Source organism: Fusarium phalaenopsidis, assembly GCF_050370095.1.
Source record: "Fusarium phalaenopsidis strain FUZ10S chromosome Unknown contig_32312, whole genome shotgun sequence".
Taxonomy (NCBI): Eukaryota; Fungi; Ascomycota; class Sordariomycetes; order Hypocreales; family Nectriaceae; genus Fusarium; species Fusarium phalaenopsidis.
The window spans coordinates 75,614-90,121 of NW_028145401.1; the positions used below are offsets into that span (position 1 = coordinate 75,614).

The 14,508-nt window shown below is 49.8% G+C and overlaps 2 protein-coding genes across 2 annotated transcripts; one reads left to right on the top strand and one right to left on the bottom strand.

The window, feature by feature from the left end:
* Nucleotides 1-6,753: 6,753 nt before the first annotated feature.
* Nucleotides 6,754-7,243, top strand: LRP88_11523 (uncharacterized protein; the record flags this gene model as incomplete). The annotated part of the gene is made up of 2 exons (XM_083247949.1): nt 6,754-6,926; nt 7,024-7,243. 2 exons carry the CDS (start codon nt 6,754-6,756, stop codon nt 7,241-7,243), a joined length of 393 nt encoding a protein of 130 aa, XP_083096288.1.
* A 122-nt stretch (nt 7,244-7,365) lies between these two features.
* On the bottom strand, nt 7,366-9,081 carry LRP88_11524 (uncharacterized protein; the record flags this gene model as incomplete). Its single annotated transcript, XM_083247950.1, has 1 exon — nt 7,366-9,081. One exon carries the CDS (start codon nt 9,079-9,081, stop codon nt 7,366-7,368), a length of 1,716 nt encoding a protein of 571 aa, XP_083096289.1.
* Between the last annotated feature and the right edge of the window lie 5,427 nt (nt 9,082-14,508).

A 14,508-nucleotide genomic window follows, 5' to 3' on the forward strand; every position in this document is an offset into this window, starting at 1 on the left:
ACTCGTTAAGGTTCCTTTTTGATCTAACCTCTTAAAGTGACTCTGCAGCTAGTGCACAGGAATTAGAGGCAATTAAGCCACTATTCCTTAAGTTCTCTATTTAAGAAGTCCTTATTAATACCTCTTAGATCCCAGTAATCAAGCCATAGGCTAGCTAGTATATTAGCGTAGTTCGCGATAGTAAATATAGCGATACTATATAGGCATAGTATTATATTACTAGAGATATATATAATAGTATTATCAGAGGCATAACTAATATAATAGTACTTTAAAGTATTAAAGAAGATATATTAGAGTATAAGATAAATAACCCAGAGGGTTATGCTAAGGCTAAAGCATTCTATGCCTAGATAAATAATAATAATAGGCATAAAGAGGTTATTTAAATAATTTTATACCCTAGTTTGGAAGGTATCCTTAGAAGTAAACTCTAAGTAATTATTCGCTATTCTATCTTGTCTATCTATAAAGTTAGTTATATTTATATAATTAGTCTCTAAGTTAATTTAGTAAACTTCTATTTATTTTAGTCACTCGCTGTGATTCCGCCCTATGCTAGGAAATTTAGCTTAAAGCCTCATAAAATAATGCTAAGTAATAACTACGTGGAGGTATAGATATTCCTTTGTCTGTTGTGGTCATGATGTGTATAAGTAGGCTAAATTCCAATACAAACGAGGCAGCATAACTAAAGCCGTCTATGCTGAGCCTTAATTTAGCTATCCCCCTTGCACTTGCATAAAAACCACTATTACGGCAAGCCCGGCTTTATTTTTAGTCTATAGGATTCTAGCCTAGATTCCTGTGGTCTCGGCCTTAAAGTGCAAGGTCGTGCTTAGATATTGACTCGTCGCTGCATAATATAGTGAATGCAGTGACTGTAGTGCGGGATGGTTAATAACCCGTTAATGGATAAGGTTTAAATAATATGGAACTTTTTATGAAAAGCCAATACAACCAATAGAGACTCTATAGTATCCCTGATCATTAGTTCCGTGCTAGCCGAGAGATCTCATGATTATTAGAGCCGAGGCTAATCTAGGCCCATATTGCTACACCCAGCCCAATTACTATAAATTAAAAGAGGATTATATTAAATACCTTACTTTCTGCCCTCACAAACCTAGGCTAGTTGATCTCATTTTAAGGCTAAGCATTTCTTAATATATTTATCATATATATCTCTGCTTCCCTGACGCTACTAGCGTTTAGCTTCCGTTGCGCTGCTGTAGCTAGTGCATAGGAATCAGAGGCAATTAAGCCACTATTCCTTAAGTTCTCTATTTAAGAAGTCCTTACTAATACCTCCTAGATCCTAGTAGTCAAGCCATAGGCTAGCTAATATATCAGCGCAGTTTATGATAGTAAATACGGCGATGCTATATAGGCATAGTATTATATTATAGGAGATATATATAATAGCATCGTCGGAGGCATAACTAATATAATAGTGCTTTAGAGCATCGAAGAAGATATATTAGGCTATAAAATTAGCGACCCGGAGGACTATGCTAAGGCTATAGTATTCTATGCCTAGATAAGCGACCATAACGGGCACAAAGACATCATTCAGACTCTTTCACATATCTACAACCAAGATATTAGTCACCTTTAAGCACGCATCACATACTCAACCACATGCAGCACGGATTTTAACGCTGCAAAGGCCGACTGCACCGAGCTGCTTGAGAGAATGTCAACGCGGAGGATGAACATAGGTAACGGTCAAGGAGTTGCGTCTTGGGGGACATGCAGACTGAGGGTCAGTCGCTACAGGGGCTCATCCACTGATCTAACTTATAACACTGCGCATGCGGTCGGTCGGCTTATTGAATCTGACTGTTCTCGTGTGCCGCACGGTTTTAATTTCCCGGTCGTTTCAGGTTTCTCACCAAAGAATCGTGGGCACCGTAAAGTTTGCCTTAGCAGGAAAATTTCAGGTTGTAGTTAGAAAATAAATTTAGTTCCTCACATGGTGAGGAATGACAAACAGAGTGAGAAGACAAATACAGGCATCGTCTTAGATGCACCAAATGGCGTGATCGCGGATACGCTGCTTGTTTGTGTCTCACTTGCCGTCTGGCCCCATTACTCCATACCAAAGAACGAAATGGTCTCCCTTCCCGGGCCCAATACCTCGTCAGGATGCACGTCTCAAGCAACACAAAGAGGGTCGTTTGATCACTGACCACCGCTCGGCCCGCATAAACTGATCACGTGCCCCCGCAACCCCCTAGTGAGCCATCTCAGTTCAACCTCGGTTCAACCAAGGCAAGGTGTAGTTCAGACGGCAAAGTGCATAACTGTTTTGGTGTTATTGCAGGTTTGAGGCATTTCCGGCAACATTGGCTGGGAAAACACCGCATCTTGCCGGTTTCATCCGCCTTAGCTGCTGCTGGTAGATAAGCAGCTCATGGGTCTTCGTATCGTGTGAGGTAGGACAGGAAGCTTGGTTATAACCAGCACCTGCAACGTAGCAGCATAATTTTGCTTTCAAGGCGACTAGCTGACTCAGACCATCCACTAAGCGACCAGCACGGGGCGGGCCGGTGTGCCCTCCCACGATTTGATCTGACAAGGTGTGCGGGGTGAGCGATGGCTTCAGCTACCCACTGGTGCAACTTTCAGTGTCACCTTAAACTGAAGCAAGATGACGACGGGCCAATGATTTCGAATCTGGTCGCACTTGCGGCCGAGCCCGACAGTTTTCCCCCTCGAAAACGTCTTCCTTACCCCCTCCCCAGCCCCGCCAAGTTGAACAAACGCTTCCCCGCCCACCTACCGCCCGCCGATCAAGCGTGGCCGAAGTCCGATACCCATGTGTCCCCGCCACGACTTGTTCAGCTGCCAGCAGTTGGGCCCCTAACTGGCGTGTGCTTACATCCGCCCTGCTTGTAAGACTCAACCCCGACGAGGGGGCTGTGGTGGCTGCAGATGGTCACATAAGCCGTCAATGAGGTATTCGGCAATAGTTCACATCAAAATTAAAAACGGCAATAGACCGACGCAGTTTTCTCTTTCCGTGAGGAGATAACGTAGATCACCCCATGTGACTAACAGCTATTGCTGCACCGACCGAGCATACGAAAGAGGAGTAATAAAGAGCCTTGATTTCTATAAAGGGGAAGCGGCACAAAGCCGTTTATAAGCATGACCGCGCGGACCACAGGCAGGTCTGTGCGCGACCAATCAGCGGGAGGGGCTTACGTAACACCCCATCAAGGTCCATGGTCCGTGAGCTGTGGAAGCTGACCGAAGGGCACTTGAGCGATGGTACGATTGCGCGGGGAATGACCTCCAAATCAAGACACCATCCGGTACCGAGCACAACGAAGTTGGGAAGACCAAGCACGGAAATAGGCCGGTCTGCACTCTTAAATTTCTGTGGCTTAGGCTCCGACCCGGCTGAAAGGGGAGAGCTGCTTAGCTAAGTCTTCCAGTCGCCGCGCTATACCGAATTGAATTAAACGTGAGCCAAGACTTTTGATGTCAGCGACCAACTTGCCAAACTTCAACCCATTAAATATTTGAAACCACGATAACTTACTCCACAGGAGAGGGAAAAGTATGGGATTAGCGTCATTCGGTTGAATTTTCTTGCTCTATTATCCATATCATTTTTGCTCTGTTCCGAGCAAATTTTGTTTTCGGAACTCGCCCGTCATCCCTAAACTCCCCCCTCTGGCCCAATCTTTCGTGATATGCGGCAAAGTCCCCATGCAGAGATCTCGCTACAAGGGGTGGTACAGGACTGTTCGCGAGAGCGAGTTTTCCAGTGGGCGGCCTATGGTCTCCTTGAGATCAAATCCCTTGTACTGCTCAGGGACGGCGGAAGAGCATCACGTCCCGAATGCGTGTCTTAGTATCTATCTATCTTGCCATTCCTCATAGCTACGCCAGTGTTGGCTATACGCCTTCGGGCTCGGGCAGCGAGAATCTGCTGTGATCTCCTAGTAGCACTTTTATTCCCTTCATCCCTCAAGAACTCAAGGAATTGGTCAGGATCGTTCATTTTACTCCTTGTCAATAACTGGGATAGCGTAGCTTCCAGATCTCTTCTCGAAATTTCGGTTTTGAGACTCTCCAAGGAAAGCTAAGCTATGAGAAACCTGACGGATATTAGGCAAGTCATACAAGTGCTTAGTAGAATAGACAAACATACCTCCCTTGTGAGGCTTCGGAAATAGTGTCCTTGATCTTATTGAGTAAGCCATGTGTCTCACCCACGAACTCTGGTAGCATGTGTTGATGGCCATCAACATATAGAGCAACATCTGCTCGCGACGCTGAGATTTCAACTGACGGATATCCATGAAGGGTCTTTTTGATGTCGAGAACAGGCCTCGAAGCGGCGAATAGGTTGAGACTTGTCTTGGCTTAGATACTTAGCAGCTCGCGCAACATCAAAGATCTATCGGCTTTTATGTCTTTCCATTCATCGAGAGCATCAACAACCAGATATATCCTCTTGAACAGTGCTGATACAGTTTCGATAGCTTTATATAGCTCTTCGATCCGTGGCTTAGTCTGTCGTCGTATGTGTTGGTTATGGAAGGACTTGACAGCATCGGGAATAGCAGGCCATCGCTGACAAAGTTGCCTGAGCACACTTGCTAACAACATTCGGATGTCCTGATTCTGTTGGTTCTTGGCGTTGCAGTATATGTAAGCAAGTCCAACTGTTGTATCGGCGGCGAATCTTGTCTTCAAATCGTCAATCACAAACGAACAAACGACTGTCTTCCCACCGCCGGGGATGCCAGGGCAGTAGAGAATTCGACTACCGTTTTCAACCCACTTGGGGTACTCAACAGTGCCCAGCAGCCATTGGCAAGTACCAGGTTGCATCCTAGCAAGGGTGTCACTCTGTTGTGCGCCGAAACTGGTGTCGATAATCCAATCTAGAATGGCCTGTTCCTCTCGGGCATTTTGTCGTGGCTCGATATCCTGGATAATGACCTCGGTCTCCCCTGTAGTTTCTTTGGCTACCCTCATAGATTAGAACCATCTCCACAAACGCGAGGGCGGATTCGCTATAAGACTTACTGTCCAAAAGAATTGAACTCAGCTTCTGTTCTGCCTGAACTAATTCCGGGGCCAGGTAGCAGATGAGATCTTTGGCGTAAGCAGCAGCTGCCATGGCAGCAAATCCCTGCCATTCTTCGGATTTGTGGGAGTCTGAATAATCACAGATTCCACGGATGATGAGACACGGGAAGCGATTCATCAATCCTGCGGCTTCCATACCGAAGCATAGCACATTTTCCTGATCTGCTAGGGTGTCGCGTAGAAGTGTATCCTTCATTAACGTATTGCCCAAAGCAATAGTTCCGTAATGCACTGCCGGGTCGTCATCGATATCTGGTTCTCTTGCCGGCCGTCGGATTACTTTTGTCGAGTCCTGGCCACAGCAAGAGGCGCACGATCCGCCAGTATGGACAAAATCAGACTCGAAAAGAAAGTCCGTACCAGGCAAAGGCCGACCATATTCCCGTTTGAGACTAGGCCAACTCTCTAAGGCCTCATTAACCTTCTTTAAAAGTCCATTGCCGTCCATCTCGTGATGCGTCATAAGCCCTGTGAGAGCAGTAAGCAAAGCTTATGGAGTCCGGTCTAGTAACCGTGTGTGCTAAAACTTCTTCTCCTGTATAGACTTGCCGAGGTTACATTGAAAGACGCCACTATAGCCGTTCTCTGTGTAGCCAACCACGACATCACAAGGCGAATATCGCGATTAGGAAGACGCGGCGCGCCACCGCCAATACCAACCATTAGTCCGATTTTGACGTTGGGAAAGCTGCGCAGCATGTTGATAGCTACTCTAGCGGCTGAAGCAGTTCTATATTCTCCCGTCGGGAGGGCACCGGTGACGACGTTACGCCTGCCCATGGTGCCCAGCATGTATGAGTTTGTGTCATTAGGTAAGCGCCATTTTGGCTGTCGATGTTCCTCATCGAGGAACATCCGCGCTGCACGACTCTCAGTCGGTGAGGCACAGATCCAACCAACAGTGTAATCGAGGGCGTCCAGCATAGTGCGTTGTCGGTCTAGTCGCTTGAAGTTGAAGTTGAGGTTGAAGTTGACACAGACTGAGAAAGAAATAAGGAGAGATTTTCCCACATTTAAATCGGCCCATCATACACGCACAGCCGGCGTTACCTCAGGAACTCAGACCCACTCGGGGTGCTTAACAGCTCGTCGCCTTCCTCAATGGCTCCCAGACTGGGAGATTTTTGACACGATTTGGTAAGCCATCCCCCGACCACACTTCCATGCGCGGATGTAGATGCCTTTGAATTGGACAGAACCCTATTCTCGCGAGCTGATATAGATTATCGGCGAGATGTCCAGCATCTTTCCCAGGTTGACTCCTATCAGGGACTAAGCCAAGAAGAGCTGCTTGCCTCCGCTCAGACTACGGACCCACTGCATTCACATGCCCCATCAGGAACTGTGAGCGTTTCCGATTCGGATATGGTTCTGTTGTCAAACTCGAGGATCATAAGAAAGCACGCCATGGTAAAGCGATGAAATGCTACTGGGAAGGTTAGGAGTCTTCGCGAGCATCAGAGAAGACATCCCGATAAACCTGAACTCCGACGAGTACCGAACTTTATCGGGAGGCCGGCTCGGAATGATTCAGAGATTTCCTCGGCACGATCTACTGACCAGGTCAGCCAACAAGCACAGCTGAACGCACAGCTCCGACAAGACACAGCTGCTCCTCAACAACCCCTGCAGAATTCTCAAATGGCACAGCCTGAACAGCAAGCCACTGGAGCTCCGGCCGCTGCCGGTAACACGTCGATGTCACGATACGGCTCCTCGGCTGGAGAGCTCTCCTCGCCGCCCCCGAATTCTCTCTCTGAGCAACCGTCGCCACCGCCTATGCCTATCCACACCGGCAATGGCCCGCCTAGGAGGTATGCCTTGGTTGACCACCAGTGGGTGCAGTTGACAGCTGCGGGTGTGCCCCCGTAAGCAGCCCGGTCGCAGGCCCGGCTCAGTCGTGAAACCCAGGAATACTGCGGCTCGCAAGCCCAGAAAGCCTCGCGATCCTAACGCCCCTGTCATTCAACACAAGAGGAAGATTGCTGGTGCCATCGATACTGATCAGGATGTTCCTGTCGATTCGAAGTCTCTCGCTCTAGCTGCGGCTGCGGCTGCGGCTGCGGCGTCTGCTTCGCACCAGCCGAGGATCTCTGACATTTCCGACATGACCGCTCCATCTCCTCCGTGACAACATCACTAGCCGGCATCCCCCGGTCCTGGAATGGAGGTACGAGGATCCCCGGGCAAGGGAAGGTCCTGTTCGTTCGGTAGAGTGCCGTCGGGAAGGCTGGAGTCGTCGCTGGAGTGAGCCTACGCCGACGCAACAATCTCTTGAATGGTCGTGAACCGGTTCTCTTCCAAACCTCGATCGGTATCTGGGACTGTGTGGTCTGTCTGTGTGTTCTCGGCAACGGACGGCTCTTCCCGCTGCATGCTGTCCATGATGAGCATAGGTACATCCGAGCCGTCTGCGTACCACCAGCCATCTATCTCTCCATGGTCGATCGTGACGTGTTCGTAAAGCGGATTATTTTCCTGGAGCCACGAAAGCGCGGCCCGGACACGGGACTTACGCACTTGGAGAAGATGCCCAACATCTGCAGCGCCCGGCTTGCTGGAGCCACTCCAAGAGACGTGGATGTTCTCGATAGTTACCAGAAGAGGGTGAGGGAGGACTGTGGCAACGAGGTCCTCGACCTTGTTCGGAAAGACGACGATATGGCCCTTCACATGCTTCCGGTAGCTGAGCCCCGACGGGGTCTTGTTGTCAACGGTGAACTTTGTGATGTAGCCGAAGGAGGCCTGCAATGCAATCAGCCTCTCCTCAACGGGAGACAGGTCGTCGAGCTCTTCGGGATACCGATGCTCGCATCCGATGTACATGTTGTTGACCGCATAGGTCTTCGGCAGTTTCCCCTTCTTCACAGCGGCATAGCATTCGTGGCAAACCATGGCCTCAGCGTCGTCGCCAGCAGGGAAACAGTCTCTGCGCTCCTGGAGCGCTGCAGTGGCCTGTAGCAAGGAGGGCGTCAAGTGCCTCCTCCATCGGATCTTTGTGAGCTCGGAAGGAGGCTGCTTCCTGTAGCAGAAGTTGCAGTGCGAGATCGGTAGCGTCCTTTCATCTGTGAATGCTTGGTGGAAGGACTGGGCAGTCTCTACCTGGAGGGCAAGTGGGACCTCTTTGCACCAAGATCTTGCTACCGATTCCTTCTCCTTGTCGCGGTAACGAGATTCATGGTATCGCAGAATGGTCTCGAGGGACTCTCGTTGGAGCAGAGAGGTTTCCTGCGACGGCCTCGGTCTTTTCCGGGGGCGGTCTGGCCTCGTGGGCGGCGGAGTCAGAAGTCCTTCCGGTTGTGGTTCCCGAAGGCGCTTTCGGGGAGGCGGGGTCTGTGGGGTCTGCGGGATCGCTTGGGGAATCGGGATTTGTGGAGAACTGGAGATCCGCTCGGGAGTCGCCGGTGGCTGTGTCCGGCGCACCTCTTCCGCTCCTCGACGGTCGGGCTCACCGGCGTCCTCTTGCGATCGTAGTCTTGCGGCTCTTTCCCGGAAACGCTCTTCCTTGTGTTGTTGCGTAATAGCCGCAATTGTTCGCCTGAGTTCATCTTCCGGTACCGTGACGGTATTACGCCGGGCCACTGCCTGCGCCCGGTGGCCCCGTTCCTCAGCGCGCCGGCGTTGGATGTCATCCCATGCACGAGCAACCTCGTCAGGCCGAACTCTTATCGGCTCCTTCTCGGGCTGGGCGGGTGTCTGAGATGCTAGTTGCCTGGCGATAGTGGAGCGGGACGATTCTCGTCTTCCACGGTCCAGGTCTTCCAACGTGCGTCGGATCTCGTCAAGCGGAACTCTGACCGGCTCTTGACGGTGCTGATGAGTGCTCCGGGATGCCGAGGAGTTAAGGATAATCGAGTGGGGTAGTCCTGATCTTCCTCCAGCTCCGTTTCTAGTACGTCTACCATCAAGATCTTCCAGCGTGCGGCGGATTTCACCGATCGGGGCCCCGACCGGCTTTTCGCGAGGCATCTTACATACAAGCGGCCTCGTCGTAAACATGTGCACTGAAAGTGGGAAGCAGAGGGCCAAAGCAAATGTGGCCACACTCGGTATGAAAAGGAGCTGGACGAGGGCCCAGAGAAGATGTTGACACAGTTGACGTCGCTTGTGACGCGAAATCTCGGCCACCCTGTTTCAGACCACATCATCACGGGGGCGGCGACAGTCTCGTGGCGACACCTAGGGCCATCCTAGAACCATGGTAGCCTCTTCATCATCCAAGGCTAGGCGAGGAGCAAGACACTACGTCAACTGGATCCGCGTGCGGTGTATCAAGACTAGCTTCTTTTCATGATGAAGCGGGAGAGCTGAGGGAACCCTTCAGCCAGATCAACGGAAAAGGAAAAAAAAAAAAGGGAAAGTGTGACAGAAAGTGTGAGGATTCGTAGTCAAGAAGAATCAATTGCGAGCCGGGCGTTGAGGGGTTAGAAGGCGCGGAAGGAAGATCCTTCGTCTCTACGTTCCTCAGGTATATTCGGTTTCCTTCCTCGCGGCACAACACACAATACACAACTTACCTTGCCACCTGCGTTGCCATGCCGTGACAATCAGACTGTCATCACCTCTAGTGAGACCAGTCATTGATAAAGCCAACTAACACATTCATTCCCTTTTTAGTGATAACTCCAGCCCGCTTTATATCAACTCACAAGCGGCTATAAACATAGTTTCTCGACACACCACGACGCCTGACATTTATTGGTTCTGCACGCAACCACCGATAGCACAGAGTAACCGATGCAGGCTGGGCATCCACGCATCCAACGACCACTCGTCGAGGTGTCTGGTTGGCCGGCGATATGCACGTTGCGGACCGCACAAGGCTGGCGCTTAGACTACCCCTCTTCAGTCTGATGATGCTGAGGGTTGGATTCTGGGCGACTCTATGCTCACACTTCGGGTCACCTTGTCGGTTTTCTCAATCACCTTTGATAGCAGTTCGCCCCCGACGACCAGGTATTCCCAAAGACGACCCTAGAGCCTCCCACTGACAGGTCTTCCTGCTTGTTGGTGATAATCATCGATTCCGTATATGTTGGGAGGTTTTAGATGCCGTGCTAGCCGTCTTCTATTTTGACAAGATAGGCTTCTCTTCTTCCTCAACTCCCTTAGATGTGTACGGCACGGATGAGAGTGCACAACAGAAGAATCGCAATTGATACCGCCATTGCGGATCCGCACGGTATGATCCTAGAGCTACCTGCCCTCGTGTCGCGAACGATATCGTAGACTATGTCGATGTGAAGTATGAGAGGCTAGACTAAACACGCTCAACGTGAAGCGTCCACTTACCTTGTGCCTGGTATTCGATTTTCAAGTCTTCCAACTTGTCCTTGATGCGATTCAGGAGAATGCATTCAAGTTTTCCGTGGTAAGAACGAAGGGCCTCCCAATATTCGTCCAAAACGGTGTGCGGTGGTATGGCGGAGATGGAGGCTCTTAAATCGATGATTAGGTTTAAAAGTCGTGAGAGAGTTCTGATATCATTCTCCGAGACTTAAGGAGTCGCCCTGCATCGCGGTACACCTGCGGGGATTTGTTGTCATCTTCCACTGAACTCAGGATTTCCTTCAGCTATATTAACGTCAGTGGGTGGCCAACCTGATAGTAGGGAATGACGCACTTCATCCCCCAGTGCCGCTGTTATTTGGTCCAAGGCAGCAACCCATCGCCTACTCCATTCCGTCAGCAGGATCCCGATGGCAGCCTAGAAGATTGCGACTCCGCCAAATTCATGGCACGGCTGAAGACCCAGATCAGCCCAAATTTTCTGCTGCCCGATACCGTCAAGGTTGAACTGCTTGTCGTCCGTAAGGTTCATTAAAGTATAACACGGATAATGATGCCATAGTGATGTGGTGATTGCGACTGCTAATCTTGTTTCACAAATGAGAAAACCCTGCAGGAAGCCGGGGCTAATAGCATGCTCAGAATCCCTCTCGAAAACCAACCCCGACGAGGCGGGGTTCTTCGTACTTCTAATGGCGGAAGCCTCCTGAATTGTTAGATGACGAATGTGGAATTGTGCGTGTAGCATTCTGTCACCCAAGCAGCACCAATTCGTCCAGTTCGACTTCGGCCACGAACAGATATATCGTTTCACAAACACGGTTGTACAGTTGGCGATTTCTGACGTCTCCAAGTCATGGCCGAGGGTGATTTGGGAAACAATGAACGCAAATATATGCCACGGCATAACCCGCCCGTTGGCCTGAATGTTCCTTGAAACCCTTTAGTCGCGTCTATGACTGAGAGTAGCGGGCATCTTTCGTACCAGCTTCTGCCAAATACACCACTTTCTCCATGGCGTGGGCGCTCCCAGGTTTCTTCACCGTCTCGCTTGCGTGACAAGATTGATGGAAACCCCAGTCGAGTGAATGATAATTCTATCAGAGTGACTGGGGTCCAGCGGAAGAAAGTCCAGTCGCCAGTGAAATGCCCAGGATGCTGGCGAATGCTTCCCTGATGCTGAAACAAACTTTCGTCGGCCGTTGTAGCAACTTCGGTAGGTATCTCATTGCGTCCCCTGTTCATCTCTAAGAGGAGACACGTGACGACGTGGCCACCTCGCGTCAACGCAGCCCCCACCATCGCGCCCCGACCTCAAACCCCTCCGGCCACCTCCAACACCATCGCCATCCTGTCATCTCGTCGAAGAATCCTGCCACTTGTATCCTCCACTCCACGATAGTTCAACGGAACATTCACCGCCAATGAATCAAGCTCTGCCGTCCATGATGGCAACAGGTTAAGAGCAGAAAGGAACCAATACCCTGAGATTCTCAGTGGATTAATGCCGTCATTGGATCCAACACTCTTCAGGCCCCTACAGTCGCCAGGCCATCTAAGATCCATGGACCTCTCCGCATTTGCAATCCATGATTCCTTCCAACGTGCCCAGATGCTCATGCTGGCTCCTCCTACGAACGACGCAAACCGAACCGGTTTGACAGTTCCACACAGGCATGGAGATGGCTGGCCTCTTGGAGAGTTTTATGTGAGGGCTCAAACCCTTTCCTCCTTCATGTCCGTCCCCAACTTCGCATCCCGAGCTCTCAACATTGAGACACTGAATGGTGGAATCCAGGACTATGTCAGTCAGGTGGTCGACGACACGATTCCGAGCCCCATCAATATTATCTGTATACTGCAGCTCTGTTGTAGATTTTGTCACGATGACCAGATTCCCGTTCTCAGAATTCTTCTTCGCTTTATCAGGCAGAGGGCCGCCTTGAGAACCCACGGGCACCATCTCCAGTTGCTATGCGACTCGCTCCTGGATTCGTTAGATATTCTCCTGCCCATCGTACTCTTTGCCGCCCGCCAGGCAGTGGAGAATTCAAGTACTCTACTCGGGCCGCGTCATCCTCAGACTCTCAGCGCTCTACGTGGGCTTCATTCAGCTTTGTTGTGCTGGGGGGACTTCTCCAGTGCCCTGCAGGTTTCTATTCACTGTGAGAACCAGGAGACAGAGGTCGAGCGAGACAGCTTAGATGCAACGACCGCATGGCGCGTGGAGGCGGCAGTCAGGCGGATCCGCTGTGAACTGTCCATGAACCGGCTCCACGATGCTGAGGTCCACTTACGCGAGCTGGCTGGGTCAGTGAGGGCTATCGAGGTTGAGTCTGGAAGTATCGACTGGCATATCTGGTTTGCGTTTTTGGATTTCCGCGGTGAGCTACTGCGTCTCCAGGGGAATCCAGCTGCAGAGGACTTGCTTGAGGAGGCGTATTCTGTTGCACAAGCTAACTGCCAGTTGTTTAATTGGTGGTATGTTATATATGCTGAAAGGCATATGGAGTTTGCCAAAAAGCTAGGGAATCGCTGGACACCGTTCCATCTTTTCGTATGACAGAGGATACCTAAGGGTAAAAGGTAAAAAGGTTTATGTCGCTTAGCACGGGTGCATAACTAGCTGGTAACTAGGCATAAATCAGTGGTCCTTTTTGTTGCATATACCTCTACCCAGATTGTCACAAGAGTGCACCACGAGAGTCAGAGTGGTGTTACAGATCTGTTGCAGATTCGGCGGGTCTAGTATCATGGCCTCGCCTCGTCAAATATAATGAGGACGAGGAAGAAACAAGACGACGGGACAGAGTTAAATCAATCGCTAATCTATTCTCCGTCTTGAGATTATCATTCATCTTGACTGACCACCCTCTCATATGGAGATCATGGGGTCGGGGAATGGCGGGTTGTTCGGGGAACCGAATTTTTCCAAAATAAAGTGAAATTGGTACATAAAATAGAGCAATAAAATCGTAACCGAATGCACCTAGTCCCATAATTTTCACTACCTCATGGCGTAAGTTATCGTGGTTTGAAATAATTATCGGATTGAAGCTCGAGAGAATGGTTGATGGCATAAAAAAGTCTTGGCTCAGATAAATTCTGAAGAGGAAAGGCGTCAACTCACTGTAAAGTCTTGGCTCAGAAAAAATCGAAAGTAGAATAGTGCGGACCCGCTCGAAAAGTCTTGGCTCAGAAATATTCAAGAAGGGAATAGCTCTGTATCCTGGCAGAGTCGTCCGAAACTCTAGAGGGGAACCAGCACTTAGGTTTTCAACACCACAACCAGAATTACTCATCTTATATAGTTTGATTGGGTAGCTAAATGCCTCAATAATGTAGAAATGCATTCTTTTTTCTTCAAATCTATGTTGCTGTTGTATGGTTAAACTTAATGACCTCGAAAGCCGTCGAAGAACAGAGCGCGGTAGAGCGTTACAATTTCCTATTCTGGGTTAGTAAGCTTTTGGTGTGAGCGTTACATTTTCCTAATTAGGTTAGCACACTTTCACACCCCTAAGACCTCAATTCCTAATTTCTCAAGTGGAGTCAGCAGATATCACCAGCAACAGAAAGCAACAATGGAGTTCCGATTTGTGGACGAACATGACCCTGCTGCGCTACGTCGACGTCGCCTGCAAACGGAACGTACCCGGAGATGGCGGCAGAGACAAAGGGCGAAACAAGATATTGAGACCACAAATCATCGGGCTGAGTCGTCTCGAACAGTTGAATCTGTGGCGGAGAATGTGCAGACGAGACCAGAGAACGGTTCGTTGGCCAACGGGAGTGTGGATCTGACAAAAGCTCTTCCGAGGACATTTTTATCACTCCTAATCAGGAAGATGATGATCTGGGCATAACCAATACCGATCCAGCCTATTACGACGAAGAACCAGTCGACGCCCATAGTGCCGAGGAGCGCGAAGATCATATAGAGTCTAGGAGTCCAGAGGTCTATGCTGAAATGCAAGTAGATCTTCTTTATGACAACACCTGGAACAATTTATAACATGCCACATAAAAGTTTCTTTAGTAATATCTTGTTGGAATCCATGGTTATGGCGCATAGGAGCATCGAGAATCTCTAGCAGCGCATATAAA